At 36.9% G+C, this 17485-nt stretch overlaps 2 protein-coding genes across 2 annotated transcripts; one reads left to right on the top strand and one right to left on the bottom strand.

Annotated features, from left to right (window-relative positions):
* The first annotated feature begins 323 nt into the window (after window positions 1-323).
* LOC18444267 (eukaryotic translation initiation factor 5) lies at window positions 324-5795 on the top strand. Its single transcript, XM_006854442.4, has 3 exons — window positions 324-390; window positions 2634-3423; window positions 4383-5795. Exons 2-3 carry the CDS (start codon window positions 3031-3033, stop codon window positions 5421-5423), a joined length of 1434 nt encoding a protein of 477 aa, XP_006854504.1. The 5' UTR covers window positions 324-390; window positions 2634-3030; the 3' UTR covers window positions 5424-5795.
* A 2226-nt stretch (window positions 5796-8021) lies between these two features.
* On the bottom strand, window positions 8022-15708 carry LOC18444266 (DHBP synthase RibB-like alpha/beta domain-containing protein). The gene is made up of 5 exons (XM_006854441.4): window positions 15628-15708; window positions 15218-15440; window positions 9615-9790; window positions 8631-8922; window positions 8022-8294 (listed from the first exon to the last, which is right to left on the bottom strand). The coding sequence occupies exons 1-5, from the start codon at window positions 15689-15691 to the stop codon at window positions 8237-8239; spliced, it is 813 nt and encodes a 270-aa protein (XP_006854503.2). The 5' UTR covers window positions 15692-15708; the 3' UTR covers window positions 8022-8236.
* Between the last annotated feature and the right edge of the window lie 1777 nt (window positions 15709-17485).

The raw sequence follows: 17485 nt of genomic DNA, 5'->3' as shown, positions 1-17485 counted from the left end.
ACCGCACCCTAATACATTTGGATTGCATATTGTAGAAATGTGGTCCAGCCCGCATGAAGCAATTGTTCTTATATTATTGATCTATAAAATTTTTAATCGAAATTGAACCCCCGAGATATATTTTTTTGGGAGACCGCACAAAACTAGGTGAGTCGCCAACTCACCAAACACTTATCTATACCCATTTTAATAGAGCGGCAGCCATATCCGAACATCTTCCAAAAAAAAAATTGGATATTTTTCAACCTCGGAAAATTATCTCCATTATCAGACCTAACCCTAGTCTCGACTGTATAAATAGCTCATCTTCTCTGCCTGAGTTTATTGTTAACAAGCTTTTCTTCGCTTTCTATCGGAGTATTTGGCGTTTATTTTCATTCTATTTTCAAGGTATTTTTCTTATACAAGTAAGGTTTTTGTTATCTTCGGCCATGGCTGTCTTCGTTTTCGTCTTGATAGGTGATTTATGGCGTTTAATTCTCTAGGTTATTCTGATTGTTTAGATCTCTCTATCAATGTTATGCGTTTGTGTTAGGGGTACCTTTTTATGTCGATGAAGGTATATGGTTAGGCTTTGCTGGGTTTCGGCTGTGTATCATGCAGATTATTTCCTTTTCGATTGTAAAGAGTCAAGTTTCAGATTCCGGTTAGGGTTTTGTGAATTCCTGCATTCTTTTGTATGTTGTTGTAGTTAGATATGTTATTTTGATCTACCTCTTCTAATAGAACTGATCTGTGATCTGTTGTTACCTTTCTGCAGTTATCGGTTTTAACTTGAGTTATGCTGTTTCTTTTTCCTTAAAAATTTCTCTGATCTTCAGAAAGTTATTTGGTATAAGTGATTCTGGTCAGTACAATCTATGTCATCTGTTTTGCTCTAGGTTGTTTTTTTGTGGAAATTTGTTGTATTTGATCTGCTATTGACAGCTAAAGGAATGGATAGCTCATGGCGTGAGATTTATTGAAGCTCTTTTTGGTGCTCATAGATTTGGGCTCGAATGTTTATTTCATGGTCATAGTAGATTTGGATTTCCTTTGCTGTATCTATGTTCTGTTGTTTTTTTTTTTTTTGCAAGGATTATTTCTTATTTGCGAATCTTTAAGTGGGTTTGAAAATCATTCAGGCATTTTTGTCTCCTTGTTGCGTATGACCTTATCAAAGGGATTTGTATGTCTGATCCATGGTTTGTAGCTGATGATACATCCATGTCCTTTTATTATCTTGCTTTTTGTGTTTGATTTTGAGTCAGGGGTTTGGAGAGAATGCTTTGTAGTTGTAGTAGGAAGAGGAATTTTTTTAGCTCGATTTATTTGCAATTTTGGCCAAAATAGATTGGATTAAGGTTTTTGATTTGTTTTCTTCATGGAGTGGTCTGTTTTTACCCAGTCAACAGTGAGGTGATTGGACTGCTTGTGGATTATTGATTTGGTTTTTGGTTTGATTGTTCAAGGCTCAAAATTTACCTTAAAGGCTTAAATAATCAGAATACAACAAATATTAGAATCCACCTCAAAAGAGCTAATTCAGCTCCTATCGACCCAATTGCTCTATGTATCAGTGAGTGTGTGTAATTTCGATATATATTTAGAACATTTGCTCTGAGTGTTAGAGATCCTGCAATAATATATTAAGTAGTATAAAGTCCTCGTTATCAAGTTTTTTTAAAAAAAGTCGTTATATGTTTGTGTGTGTATGTATGTATGTCAGGTACCAACCTTATATTATATAAGTAAGGTGCACCTTGAAAAATGACTGAAAAAGGTTGTCCCATTATGTATGTCAGGTGCCAACCTTATACTATGCAAGTAAGGCGCACCATGAAAAATTACTGAAAAATTTGCCCCAACTATAGTTTTCAAGACTGAACCGAACCGGTGGTTTAACCGGTCGACTTGCTGACCGGTGCTTATGTATGTTAGGTGGTGCCAACCTTATACTATGCAAGTAAGGTGCACCATGAAAAATTACTAAAAAAGGTTGTCCCAACTATAGTTATCAAGCGCGAACCAAATGGTGGTCTAACTGGTCGAATTGTGTCTTGGTTGATCCGGTCTAAGAACCATATTTGGTAAAAAACGGGTCAAAACCAATATTTGACCAGTTGTGGTCGGCCAGACCAGGCGGCTCTAACTGGTTCAACCAACTAAATGAAGATAAAGCAAATTTTTAGTATATTATATATTTTTAAAGTACTATATTTATTTTTCAACTAAATGAAGATGGGCAATTTTTAGTATTTCATGTTAGTATTTCATGCAGCATTGGCTGAGGGTGATGTTTCTTGCTCACTCATGTCTTTTCTACTGATTGGCCCCTATAAACCATGAATCTTCTTTGATTATATTGAGGTCCATAATTTCTGCTTCCCCAGATTGATTCATGTAATCATTGCATTAGGAAGCTGATATAGGGAATGGACTGAGTTGCATTTTTGTATCTTTTCTAGTTGTTCTTGTGGTTTTTCACTCCTCTTGAATCATTCTTCTGCTGATACACACTGTATAAACTCTGCCTATTGGCCTGTGTCTTGGCAAAGCTTTAATGCTAAATGCATCCATTTATGTTTCTCGGATGTTACTTGTTTCATACTCTTTGATGGTTTAAGCTCTGATGATGTTGCATATTTATGCAGGGAGTTGTGGAGAGACCGGTGTGTGAGCAGATTTGCACGTTGTCAAAGTGGAGGGTGTTAAGTTTGAAGTTTCTTTTATGTCTGTAGCCGCCTCTTCCTTTTTGGGATCTGTTGGGTTGCTAGGGGAGTACTGTCCTACGTCCAGACACAAGTATAAACGTCCCCACACGGGTCCTGCCTGTACTCAGATGCATGCAGCCACACCTATTACTTCTCAATTCTATACATCTTTGGGGTTGCACTTTAATGCGCCCATTCTCCAGTCCAAGAGAAGAAACAACCCGTCGGTAGTCGGACAAATTTGCCCCTTGTCTCAACTGAACAACCTTGGTAACTCACCTCTTAGTTGTCCTCCTTTGTCACTTCTGTAATCAAATCAACTTACCTACGAGCAAACATGGCGCTCCAAAATATTGGTGCGGCGAACCGTGATGATGCCTTCTATAGGTATAAGATGCCTAGGATGATAACTAAAATAGAGGGTAGAGGGAATGGCATAAAGACCAATGTGGTGAATATGGTGGAAATCGCAAAGGCCCTTGCTAGGCCGGCATCCTACACAACCAAGTACTTTGGGTGTGAACTCGGGGCTCAGTCCAAATTCGACGAGAAGAATGGGGTTTCTCTTGTCAATGGAGCCCATGACACCGCTAAGCTTGCTGGCCTCCTTGAGAACTTCATTAAGAAATACGTGCAGTGCTATGGGTGCGGCAACCCAGAGACTGAGATTGTGATCACCAAGACCCAGATGATCAACCTCAAGTGCGCTGCCTGTGGGTTTGTATCTGAGGTGTGTGGGAGAAATCCTTGTTAAAAGCAATCATATAGACTTTGCATATTTGCATGTGTTTGTTTATGCAGACAATTGTACACATGTGCATGATACATATGCTCTCATGGGGAGGGGTGGGTACTAGTTGATCTGGGTTGAATATATGAATCTGGTCTGTTAAAATATGTTTTCATATGTATGTTTTCACACATGCATACTTCTGTGGATGTATGTCCATGTACTATGTAGTATAATACCATATACATATCAATGCATAATACATATATTCAATTACTTCGCTAAATGGAGGTATGTCTATATACATGCATGATATGCACACAGTAACCAGGTTTGTTGTTCCATGGTTGTGTAAGCCATTTATCCATGAAACCCATCTCTTCCAATCATGTGCCTGTATTATGATGAATACATACATGGACTTGTGTGCACACATGGAACATGTATGAACATGCTTACAGATATGCTCATGGTTATATTTGTATTTTACATGTGTATGGATGCATGTCCATGTCACTTGCTGCCAGTACATATTTATGCTATGTTATATATGCTTACTTATTCCCACGCTTTCATAAATAACATTTATATGTTATAATGATATCACACAGACAACGTTGCTCGTGGGTTCTAACTTGAGCTCCCATAGTGAAAGCAAGGATTATACCCACAGGGTTATCTGCAATGTGATCTAGCACTTTAAAAACAGTGACTTGGGGATATGCACTTGCTGAGTCACTTGGACCTGGCGCCCTACTGGGTCTGAATGACGAACTCTAGTGCTGGGGTGTGTCTTACCCAAGTCCTTGAATTTTATATATGTTATTTTGAGACCCTACGGAGCAGATGTCTGGCTCGGGCTTGGGATCCTGGAGAATCTCTTGATGTACAAGTTGTGAAGTTGCTGAATTTGAATTTTGTGATTTTTTATTGTCTTGCAATTGATTTGGTGACTATAGGTGGACATGAGGGACAAGCTCACAACTTTCATCCTGAAGAATCCACCAGAGCAAAAGAAGGGTTCAAAGGACAAGAAGCTGAGGAGGGCTGAGAAGGAGCGGCTCAAGGAAGGCGAGGCAGCAGACGAGGAGCTAAGGAAGGCGAAGAAAGAGGTCAAGAAGAAGGCATCAGCCACCACACCCAAGGACTCGATTACCAAGAAATCATCATCTTTCTCAAGGAAGAAGGCATCGGCATCTGACGAGGATAAGTCGTCGCCAGTTGGGAGCCAGGCCGATGAGAATGAGGCTGTAGGTGATGGCGAGAGTGACGATGATAACGATGTCCAGTGGCAGACTGACACTTCTGCCGAGGCTGCCCGCCAGCGCATCCAGGAGCAGCTGAGTGCTGTCACTGCCGAGATGGTCATGCTCAACACCACCAGTGAGCCGGAGTCCAAACCCAAGAAAAGTGAACCTGCCAAAACTGAATCGGAGAACAAATTGAACAAGAAACAAGAGGTGCAGATCCAAAATGGAGGATCTACTAAGAAACAATCACAAGATGAGGAAGATGGAGAAGAGCAAGAGGAAGAAGCCACCACTGGGACCCTAATTTTTGAGATTAAGGGGTGGTTGAAGAAGGGGAGCACCCCGGGGCAGCTCCTGGCCCTGCTTAGTTCACTGTCGGGCTCGCAGCAGGAGGTTATGGATGCACTATTTTGGGCTCTTTTTGAGAATGCTGGGAAGGGCTTCGCGAAGGAAGTTGCTAAAAAGAAAGGGTATTTGGCAGCAGCTGTGGGCTCGGATGCGAGCAGGCAGACCCTCTTGCTGAGGGCAATTGGAGGGTTTTGCAATGGGGCAAATGCCGATGCGGTGAAGGAAGTGGGTTTGGCTTTGAAGGCGTTGTATGATGCAGATGTGTTGGAGGAGGATTACATATTCCAGTGGTTTAAAGAGGGGGTTTCGGGTTCGACAAAGGGTGACCAGATTTGGAAGATTGTTAAGCCTTTTGCCGAGTGGCTTCAGAGTGCTGAATCCGAGACCGAGGATGAGGAATAGACAGATTCTCTCTCGCTCTCTCTCTCTATATATATATATAATGATATCTCTCATTAATTCAGCATTAAGGATGAGGCTGTGGCTTTGGAGTGCGGAAACCAAGGCTCAGTCGAAGACTGATGATGAGTAGCCTCTCTTTCCTAGAGCCTCTTAGCATTAAGTAATAAAAAGCATGTGATGTGAGTTTAGAGTGAGGTTTAAGAAGTTTAGTTGGCTTGCGTGGTAGTTGGTGTTTGGGTTTGATTCTGGAGTCTGTACTGATTCTGATTTGTGCTCTGCCTTCTATGTTTCTGATTTCTTTCAGTTTGCTGCAATGTGTGTGAACAGTTCTTATTTTGGATGAGTTAATGTATTATGTGAAGGGTTTTATTTTGTGTTGTTTGTTTCAGGTACTTTATTATACACGTGAGATAGAGCACTTTTTGTTGTTTGTTTCAGGTACTTTTTTATACATGAGAGAGAGAGAGAGAGAACTGTGGATTCTCTCTCTTGGTGACGCATTGACTCTCCTTTTTCTCTCTACTGGCTGTTTTTGAATGTTTTCTTGCGCCTATTTTTTGTTTTTGGTTATTTCTGAATGTGAGAAATTCCTTCGAGAAGGGGTGGTTTTGATGTTTCTAAATGATCGGGTTGTTTTCTTGTTTCTAATGATTGACATTGAGATATATGGATATGGATTAAAAAAAGAGATTTCAAGTTGTAAAAATAATACATCTTGTAGTGTATTATCTAGATTTTTTATTTTCAAATTTTTTTATTTGTTTTCAATTTCTTTGTTAGATATATAGTGCGTTGACTCCAGAGTCTCCTTAGATCAGGGGAATCGGAATTGAATACCTACAGAGCTCAATCCTTTTTCTATCGCGCATCTTTCTAGTTATGGTAAAGGTGGTTTGTGAGAAGATAATTAGTGTGTAACAGTGATTATCTCTTGTTTTTAGCTCATTTCTGGTGAGAGATTAAAAGGACATGTATCCTTTTCTTGTAAGATTGGCAATTATCTCCTTCCCGAAGGAGCTCATTTCTGGTGAGAGATTAAAATGACATGTATCCTTCTCTTGTAAGATTGGCAATTCTCTCCTTTCCCAAGGAGAATAGGAAAAGTAATAAACCTGTCGGAAGAAAAGTTATTTGGAAAAGTATATAAGGAGGCCAATTATTTTTCATACAAGAAGGTACCAATCAATTTTGTCTGTTAGAATTTAAATTGGTTGGTTGTGAATAAATCTCTTATCTATTAGATTTCAAATTAAATTGGTTGGTTGTGAATAAATCTCTTATCTATTAGATTTCAAATTGGGTGGTTGTGAACAAGTCATTGACATATTCGAAGTTTAATTAAAATTTTCTCGACTTGTGCAACACATATCAAGTCTTTCAATTTGACATCTAATGGATAATAATAATTGCGATTTCATTGTAACAAAGATAAATGGTCTTATAGTATACAATTCTTAATTATAATTATATATTATTTAGAGTTTCTTTGAAATAACTTGTAAATTGGCTTTCCTTTATTTAATCACTAAAGTTGGCAAGGAATAAAAAAATGAGTAAAGTTTTTCCTATGAAGATTAAAATGAGGAAAGTTAAACCAGGCTCCCCATTTCTCTTGCACTATTCTAATATTTTACTACCTTTCTTGCAATTTCTATGCTTCAATTAAATTGTAGGTCCATCTTCTACATCAAATGCCGTAGGGGATTTGGTGGATTTTAGCATGTTATTTAGTTATTGAAAAGAGTTTATATACAGCAAAAGCTCTGAACAATAAAATAAAAGCCCACCTCAAAAATTTCACTAGAAGATGCTGTTTTGATACTCAAATATCCTCAAATTGATCATCTCGACCTCAAGATGCATGGATTTGAAAAAAAAATTGGATTGATGCATCTCGTAACCCATGTCTGGACCGTCAATTTTCAAGTTTTCATTGATCAGTTCGATCTACCCCATTTTTGAAGCTTTAAATTTTATAATTAAACCTAAAAATTTATTTTAAGGCTATCCCAAAGATTTTCAATATTGGAGGTAAGTTTTAAGCAAATTAGTTTTACATAATATTTTCAAACTTAAGTATAATATTACCGTAAATTCATATCAAATAAATTAGAATAGTTTATTGGTTAATTCTAATGAATAAACTTTACCCCAATCAACCCCAACCAAGGGTTCAAATCCTGCCTATCATCTGTTTTTTTTTACACATCATTTTGTTGGTGTTCAACATCTATTAAAAATAAAAAAAAAAGTTAAGACCAAGAATCGAGCTCAAAACCTCTTACAAATAGGCCTTTTTATAGAAAACGCACCAACCAACATGTCATTTTTTACTTTGTTGATAAAAGAGGTATTTATATTATATATAACAATTAGTTTTTTTCATTTTCTTTAAAAAAAATGAGTTGGACTCGAGTTACTCAGACTTGCTCGAGTAACTCGTCTCAGCTAGGTCCCAAGTACCTTGGCCGAGTCGGCTTTTTTAATATACCATGCATGTCGTTTTCTTCTTCTTTTGAATCTGTTGACTTTAAGGACTACTATATACGCCAATTAATAGGTCAATCTAATCTGATTTCTCAACACAGATATGGCCTATTGAGGATTATGAAGGGGTCATTCATTAATAAGGTTAAATAATACAGTTTTTTATACAAAAAAAATCAGTGAATTAAAAGTACAGGGGAAACTGCCAACCCAATTCTCGCAGTGCTATAAAGGTACCAACCCAAATTATGCAAAAGGAAAAAACAAAAAAAAAATTCCCAGATTTGCACCACGGGAGGCAATGGACATTGGAGACACACCACACATCATAAAGTTTCCTCCAATCCAAATCTTCGAAGAGCAGCTGCAGTTTCATCCAAAGCACTGCCAAAGGAAAACACAGTTTGCACAATCATAGAGTCCAAGATTCCAAGCAAAAAAACCGGACTTTAAAGCACTAAAATAATAAACTAAAAGAAAATGACTTCAATTTAGGGAGAGAGTGGGACCTATACACTCTTCTCCATCACTGTCTGCCATCCTATTATATGGTGATGGCCAAAATGGACTATGGTTCTACAACAATCGAATTATAGCTTACTTAAAACGAATGCAGCTAAAACTGTGAATAAATATCTCAAAACATTTGGGCAATGCTAACTATTGATAAAAGTAATACAAATATCTCAAAGAAATGAAAACCATGGATTATAAACATACCTTCCAGGCCTGATAATCTTGTAATATCCGGGGTTTGTGAGGTCTACGACTGTTGATCCAGCTCGACCAGCAGGAAGCAAACCACCATCATAGACATATGAACAATGGTGCCAAAGGTGTTCAAAATCTTTAATGTTAACACTGCTGGGCTGCCCACTTAGGTTGGCACTTGTGAGAGCAAGGGCACTTCCCGAACCACGTGCAATTTTTCGAATGAAGTTGTAATTGGGAACCCGAACTCCAATACTCTCTAACCCAGGATTCAAAGACTTCTCTAAGATGCTGTCATTACCTGCATATCATTAAATCTTACCGGAGTTCAACAAACATTAAAAAAAGAAAAAATTCAACAAATAACACCACATACTGTAGACCATCACTCGTAGGAGCTTCATGAAACGTCATTGGAGAGTATCCTAACACACACACTCTTTAGCTAAGGCGTGTGCATTGCAAGATGCTAAAGCTGAGAACTTAGATAAAACTAAGTTTTGAAATAATTAAACAAAATGAAAAATAATGTATTTTATTTTTAAGTCATCCAATATTTGCTATTATAGTTGTCTAGACTTTTCTAATTTTTTCTGAATTTCTTAAGATAAGCTAAATACTATTATAGAAATTCCTATTTCATGTAGGAATAATTAACATGTAAACTAATATTTCTAAATTTCTTTATTAATTTATTCTTGTTTCCGAAAATCCAAATACAAGTGTCAAATTGGCTCCTGGGACTTCTCATAATAGATTATTTTTTTAAAAAATAAAGATTTGGACAGAATATAGAAGAGATTTTCAAGGGAAAATGGATACATTTGTTTTGGTAACTTTTGATATTGCACTTCTATAACAAATTATACAGATTATTAAGGAGACAGATTTCACAGATGATTGATAATATCAATCTTCTAAGTCTGGCCTATCTGGAAAAAGTCCAGAATGTGGCCTATCTAAAAATGTTCGAGAGAGAGAGAGAGAGAGGACCTCGCTTCAACACAACAGTGACAGGTCCTGGGAGGAGACTGTCCAGCAATCCATGAGCCAAGTGATCCGTTTCAGCAAAGCGTTTGATGTCAGATACATTAGCAACACAAACTGCCAGAGGACTAGTATGTTTGCGTCCTTTGATCTCATAAATTCGATGAACTGCAGCAGTGGAACTAAAGAAAATAACAGATCAAAATCACAAGCTGAAAACAACCACAAAGACCAGAGAAAATTTAATAATAAAGAACAATCACAGTGCTATGATGCACACGGAAAGAGAGAAAGCTTACTATAATGAAATGTACCACGAGAACTTTAGAAATTAGAACATAGGGTCATCACTGTCCAATGGAATAATGAATGGCCATAGAGAAAAAAAAGAGTGAGACCTATCACCAGATGGTCATGTCCAGTTCCCGCTTACTCCATCATTTCATCAGAAAGTGATGACTGCAATGGATTATGAAGATATTGCAGTACGATAAGATCATAGGATACTTACCCTTAAGCCAACTACTGCCTTAGTTATGCTTGTATAACTATTTGAGATTGAAAAGCAAAGTACAACAAAAGTGTCAACTTTGTTGTGACAAAGAAAGGCACAACCTATTGGATTCAAGAATAATATAGAGTTTGTTTATTAAATAGAACAGCTTATTGCTTGCACTTTGATTGAATTCAACTACATTTGGGCAAATAGCTGAGAGTAATACCGTTTTCTTGGGTAAGGCATCAAGAGATTGAAAGAAATATTTAGGTTAAGAACCTTTGTGAAAGGAACATTCTGAGTTGGGAGATGTTTTCAAACTCCCTATGCTGTTACAATCCAAGACTGAGAAACAAAGAAAACTCGGGAACAAGACAAAGGTGATATTCTATAGCATCATGATTTGTTGGCTATTAGCTGACCCCAATTAGTTGGGATAAGGCTTGGATGATAATGATTGTGATGATGATTTGTTTGCCAATGGCATGTAGTGATATTGTGGCCATTTGGTGGCTTGAGTACTGTCAAGATGCAAATATAGTAGACTCTCTCATAATTAATGCTCTTATATTTGATAACATCTAATACTGTCATAAAAGTAAGGGAACCCATGTCCTTACAATGTTGATAATTATATTCTTTCTAATTTTCAAATAATTTATACAAATTGAAAAAATGCAGTGGAGATATAAATATTAGGAATACATCTACCAAGAAAAGACTATACAAAAGAAAACCAATAAAAAACCGATGCATTTTTACATCCCACAGCTTCAGCAGATCGCTCAGCCCTGTTCATCTTTGGTGCAAGAGCGCTCGATTAGTGAGCTACCAGAGATCATTTCAATTCCATTAGTAATGAGGATTCGAAATATCGCACATTGATACATCAAACAGCAATTGAGCAACTAAAAGAAAGATCGATTCTTTGGGATCCTTCCTTTCTTCAAACGGAACGAACAGAGATAGAATCAGATCGATTCCCAAAATGCCTTTCTGGATATTTCTCAATGTGCCAGCTATTCAGCAGTGAATAATCAGGCTGGAATTGACAAACAACCAATACTAATATTAGTGTTTATTACCGTCAAATAGAAATAGAAATGGGGCATGGCCAAGCGGTAAGGCAACGGGCTTCCCTTTCCTATTTCACTTCCACTCTTTGGGTTTGTGACCAACGGAACACCAATCAGATGATACTTCAGAACATAACAAGTAATGTCATTGGATAGGAAAGTGTCAACAACAACTTCCCACTCCTGTTCGCCTCTACCCATTATAATTACCCTTTGCACCCTTTAGAGGAAGTGCCTACTTGAAATGTGCTTGCAAATAAATGATCCAACACAAAAACAAAAGATCTCAATGGGCTAGCATGTAAATGCTTTGAAATATGCTTCTAAATAAATCACATACACAAAAAGCGGAAAAAAAAAAAAAGAAAAGAAAAAACCTCAATGGGATAACATGTAACTGCATAGTTGAGGCAAACCTCTATTCTTAAGTGGCCATACAGTATTCTAAGATCCGAACCAAACACGAGCCACAAGAAGAAAGCAACTCCAGGCCACAAATCATAGAAGTAAATAAATCCAGAATGCCCAACTGAAACAAATGACTCCTGAGGTCTAGGCTTCCAAATGGGACTTAATTAATTATTAGGAGAACTACTCAATTCCTCATGGGAATAGTCAGAATTTAGAACTAGAAGACCTCTCAAATAGCACATATTCGTGCATTTCCGGCTATCTCTGGCATAGGATCAATAATAGTTCCAGCAGGCCCTTCTGTTTGGGCATAATTCGCCCGGAAATATTGGCACTTGGGAAACAAAAAAGGTCTAGGATTCAACACAAGGAACGACTGGAGGAAATTGCATAGAAAGTGGATATGAGGGTGTTAGGAGGTGTGATGAATAGGTGCGGGTCAAGTATCTCAAGGGTTATGTTTATGAGCAGCATTACACTATGGGCGCTGACCATGCTTGAAGTTGTTACCTTAACTGCAAGGAAGGGGATGCCGGAGGTGGGGCGGGCTAATGATTGGAGTGAAGCCGTACTGGAAGATGCGGTTGGATCACCACTTTTTCAGGGAGAGCTAATGCTTCTTGGGTATTTTGGTTTGCTTCATACCCAAAAAGAGCTAGCCACATCTGAAAGAAGCTTGGGGAAGTTTCAAAGACTTCTTTACCATTTCATATGGCTTCCAATTTATTATAAGTGGATAAAATGTGTTTGTAAAGCGCCTTAAGAATGAATGCTGTCAGAGTGAAATAACTTTTGAGTTTGTGTTTGTATATCTACATTTATAATTTGAGCAAATGTTTGTTTTCAATGAGTAAATAATTTTGCACCAGCTTTTGCAATTAAAAAATAAACAAAAAAGGGAGAGAAAAGAATGAATGGAACATGCCCATCTCTCAAAAGGAAAAATCTGAAAATTTAATTCAAGAATGGACGAAAAGAATGGAGATACATGAAAAAAGAACACGTGAAGAAGGGGAATCATATTCATTGTCCTGCAATTCTTTGAGATCTCATTCTCCAAAAGAATGAAGATATATGTAAAAAGAACATGTGAAGAAGAGGGAATCATATTGATTGTCGTGCAATTCTTTGAGATCTTTTAGAGAGAGAGAGAGAGAGAGAGAGAGAGAGAGGAACAAAGAACCTGTTGGATATCATGATATCCAAAATTACCTAAAACAAGAAAAATCCCATATTACGTGGGATTGCAATTGATATTGATAAGTTTCCTAGAGGAAATAGAAATCCAAAAAGACTAGGACTCTTGGTTATATCCCTTGGTTTTTGAAATATATGTAACATATATAAGAAGTTTCCAATTTAGTGGAAATTCCTAATCTTCTATATATAAAATAAGAGTGGAAAATATAGGTGTGGCCTATTTGGGTCACCACATAGGAACGGTGGCTTCCTCTTGAGAGAGAGGGGGGCAGGAGCCTCCTGTGCATGAGGCAAGGCCTCCCTTCAGAGAGAAGAGAGCTTCCTATGGAGAGAAACATTGCGATATGCAGAGTGAGAGGCTAGTTTCTTGTAGAGAAATAGTTTCCATAGAGTTTTGGGGTGGTTTCCCCTTTAGTGAGAGAAATGGGTTTCTTCCTGGAGACAGGTTTTGGCTGTGGAATAGAAATGAAAGATTGGTGGGTGATGCCAATCAGAAGAACAGGTCTTAAAGGGTTGCTCGACTGAGTTTTGTCAATGATTAAAGAGGTAACTCTGCATCCCAAAATCTATGATGTAATTCTTATTGGTATATTGGATTTCTACTTGCCATACCAGTGGATGTAGCCCTTTTAAAGTGAATCACGTAAATCTTTGTATTCTTGCGGCTTGTGTGTTTTATGCTTTATTTCTAGTATTATGGCTCGTACTCTTGCCTATTTTTTTCCTAGCTGGATATGTACATGCTCCTGGTGGGATCCAACTTTTTGGGATTCCTGTTTCTGCATCCAAGAGGGCTTTTAAATCCTAACATGTGGTATTAGAGCGCATGGTTCAATACAAGGCTAGTGTTTGTGAATTCGGTTGAAGAAAAGCACAAGGCAAAGTATCTGAGTGTTTTACTTGAAATGGAGAAATATGATGACAAGCACAATCTTTCGAGCAAGAATGATGAATGAATTTATTTGGCAAAAGATGAAGAATTTATAAAACTATCTAATGGATGTTGCCATGGTGAGTAAGATTTTGACATCAAGGTCGAGATTGTCGGATATGGTGATATCCAAAATCACCCAAAACAAGGAAATCCCATATTAAGGAAATCCCATGTTATGTAGAATTAGGATTGATATTGAAAAGTTTCCTAAAGGAAATAGAAATCTAAAATTATTAGGTCTCTTGGTTTTTGAAATATATCTATGGGAAATTTCCTATTTAGTGGGGATTCGAAATCTTATATATATAAAATTAGAGAGGAAGGAATAAGTGTGCCCTATTTGGGTCACTCTAGGGGAACAGTCGCTTCCTCTAGAGAGAGAGAGGTAGGGGTCTCCTGTGCATGAGAGGCAAGGCCTCCCCTTAGAGATAAAAAAACTTACTATGGAGAGAAATTCTCATTTAGTGGGGGACTCCTAATCTTATCTATTCTATGGAGAAAAATTCCTATTTAATGGTGATTCCTAATATTATATATAAAAAATAAGAGAGGAAAGAATAAGTGTGCCCTATTTAAGTCACTATAAGGGAATAGTGACTTCATCTAGAGAGAGAGGTAGGGCCTCCTATCCCTCAGTGATAAGAGAGCTCACTGTGGAGAGAAACATTGCTACCTGCAGAGTCAAAGGCTAGTTTCTTCCCATAGAAGCGGTTCTCAAGGAGTTTTTGTGGGGTTTCTCCTTTTAGTGAGAGAATCCCAATTGTTCTCAAGGTTCTCTTCCTAGATAATGGTTTAAGGTTTAGTTGTGCAATAGAGATAGGTCTCTTCATGGATAATGGTTTTGGCTATGGAATAGAAATGAAAGATTAGAGAGTGAGTCTAAAAGGGTTGGGTTTTGTCAATCATTAAAGAGGTAACTCTTTGTACCAAAATCTGATGTAACTCTTATTGGTACAATGGATTTCCATTTGCCATGCCCATGTAGCACTTTTAGGGTGAAACACGTAAATCTTCCATGTAGCACTTTTAGGTCGAAACATGAAAATCTTTGTGTTCTTTTGTGTTCTTGTGTGTGTTATGTTTTATTTCTTGTATTATGAATTGTGTTCTTTTGTGTATGTGTGATGTTTTATTTCTTGTATTATGGCATGTACTCTTGCCTATTTTGTTTCTAGGATTCCTGTTTTTGCATCTTAAAGCGCTTTTAAATCCGATCAGAACCCAACTTCATAGTTTTAACCAACACGGATAACAACTGAATATTTAAGATAAAACAGTAGCTCGTTTCTGATATAAAAAGGTCGCACTCAGTAACAAATTATTTCAGCAAAGGTCCATGGTGTTCATGCTGGGGCCTTCAGAGAGATTTATTTGCTTAGGCATTAGCTAGCCGGATAGTAAACTCAAAGATCCATCATAAAAACTAGTAATCTTCATGAAAAATCACAAATTTACAATCCAAAACAGGAAGAAAACAGAGCACTCTTCTCACCAGGCATCACAGGCAAATCCATAAAGAGTATCAGTGGGCACTGCAATCAGTTGGCCAGATTTCATGGCTTCCACTGCTTTCTCGACGTGGGTTTCTTGAGCTGGAAGAACCATACCCATTTTCCCCTCTATACCATTACCCACTTCTCCATTCTCCCCCATTTTCATGGTTAAAATCCCATAAAGCCTCCTGCTTTGGGAGAGAGAACGAGCAAAACTTCTCTCTACCACCAAAAGAGAAAACCAATTTAGGATCACAGCTCACAGTTTCAGGGAAATGCACAAAAACTGAGACAGAGCGAGAGAGAGATAGTTCTTAAGCAGATACGATACGAGTGACTGGTGAGAGATGAGAGATAAAGTGATTTAGAGAGAGAGAAGCAAACGGAGAATATGTAAGAGAGGTAGAACCTCTGCACCAGAGAGGGTGTGGGTGAAGGAACACTCTCTCTGCAACCCCAGCGATAGAACCCATAGAGCCTTTGTTTCTCCTCTAAAGCCAAGTTTTCACGCATTTTATATTTTTTATTTGAAAAAATTACATTCTAGTTTCCCATACTGTTCCATCGAATAGTTTTGGTTTTTACTGCGTATCCATTTTTTTTTAATGTGAAAAAATAAATTTAAAAAACAAATGATTTTATCCTTTTTCGATTGTTGAAAAACGGAATTTAAAATATTTCAATTATTGAACAACCCAAAATATATTAATTTCGATTATTGAAGAACCAAAAAGTTAAAACTTTTTTGTTATTTAAGAACCAAAAAATATTTTCTCTCTTGTGGCGTATTTTCTCGACCTCTCTAAAGCCATAGTTGTCCGAAAATATTAGAGATTGTGTGATTAGAAGATTAAGAGAAATCTTGTGACCTATTCTCTCTCAATCTATTTGAAGTCATGGTTATCCGATAAAAAATAGGAGAAAAAGCTAGTTTGAGCCCCGAAATTTAAGAAAAATCTTAGAGATTATGAACTTACCAAAAAAAAGATGCATGGTGAAGGGGAGAGAGAGAGTTTAAGAAAAAAAACGTATTTTTACCTATATAATATAGAGAGAGGTAAAGAGAGGATGCGCAGAGCCACGAGAGAGAAAAAATTTCCTGACAATTTTAAAATTTCGGTTATTCAAAAATAGAAATTAGTTCAATTGTTGAACAATCGAAAATATTTTGAATTTGGTTATTGAACTATCGAAATTTTCCCTTTTTATTTTCAGCAAAATTTATAGATGCTTGTTTCGAGGATGAAGTTTCTATAAGTTTTGAGCTTTATCAAAACAAAATAAAGGCTCACCTCTAATCCTTAACAGGAAAGCATATCGGCGATGAAAATCTACACTACCGCTCTAAAATTAATTTCCATCGCCGATAAAATTTAAGACAAAAAAGATGTATAGATCTTGTGGATATATTATGAACATTTTTTTTGGGGTGACATGAATGGTGTCGATAATTTGTTATAATATATTTTTAGAGCTTGAAATCTTAATTTTTTTTATAACTATAATGTTCAAGTCAAGATGATCCAGGTTTTTCAATACTTGCATTGCAATTTTCCATGAGCTATAAAGTAGGGCTTTACTTATTTTGATGGGGCTAAAATACTATCAAATTGTACTTTTTTTTAATATTTAAACAATCATGTATTTAAACTTTTCCCTCTTAATAAAAGGAGAGTATACAATGAGACCATTTACCTTTGGTTGGTACAAGGTGGTCATATTAATCTTGATCATTGGATGTGAAATTGGGTGGCTATAATTATTCTATTGACCATGCTCAAACTTCAAAAAATTTTTTATCAAAACTTTGTGACACATCCAAGCTATCAAATTTGAGAAATGATCCTATAGGACCCTCCCCCACTTATGTGTGCAGGACCCCAAAGGATCACCATTAAATTTGGTATGGATCTCTAAAAAAGTCAAGTCCCACACCCATGTGATAACTTTTTTAAAGAACCATGCCAATTTTAATGGCGATCTTTTAGAATCCTACACATAGGTGGGGGAAGGTCCTATAGAATCATTACTCATCAAAATTTACATTAGAATATTCCATTGAAATTTTCTCAAACTTCAAAAAAAAAAATTTCTCGAAGTTTGACTACATTTATTCCATTGACCAAGCTCAAATATCCTATTTTTAAGAATATCCAACATATTTCATTTTGAGATAGTAGACCGACAATTTATCTTTATTACAATACTCCTAGCCATTACGTATCAAATTGGATGGCGTGGGGGTGTGTCACAAAGTTCTAAAAATT

Source organism: Amborella trichopoda, chromosome 7 (genome assembly GCF_054954075.1).
Source record: "Amborella trichopoda isolate Santa Cruz 75 chromosome 7, AtrichopodaSantaCruz75HAP2 v2.0, whole genome shotgun sequence".
Lineage (NCBI taxonomy): Eukaryota > Viridiplantae > Streptophyta > Magnoliopsida > Amborellales > Amborellaceae > Amborella > Amborella trichopoda.
This window is presented reverse-complemented; position numbering and strand designations above follow the sequence as displayed.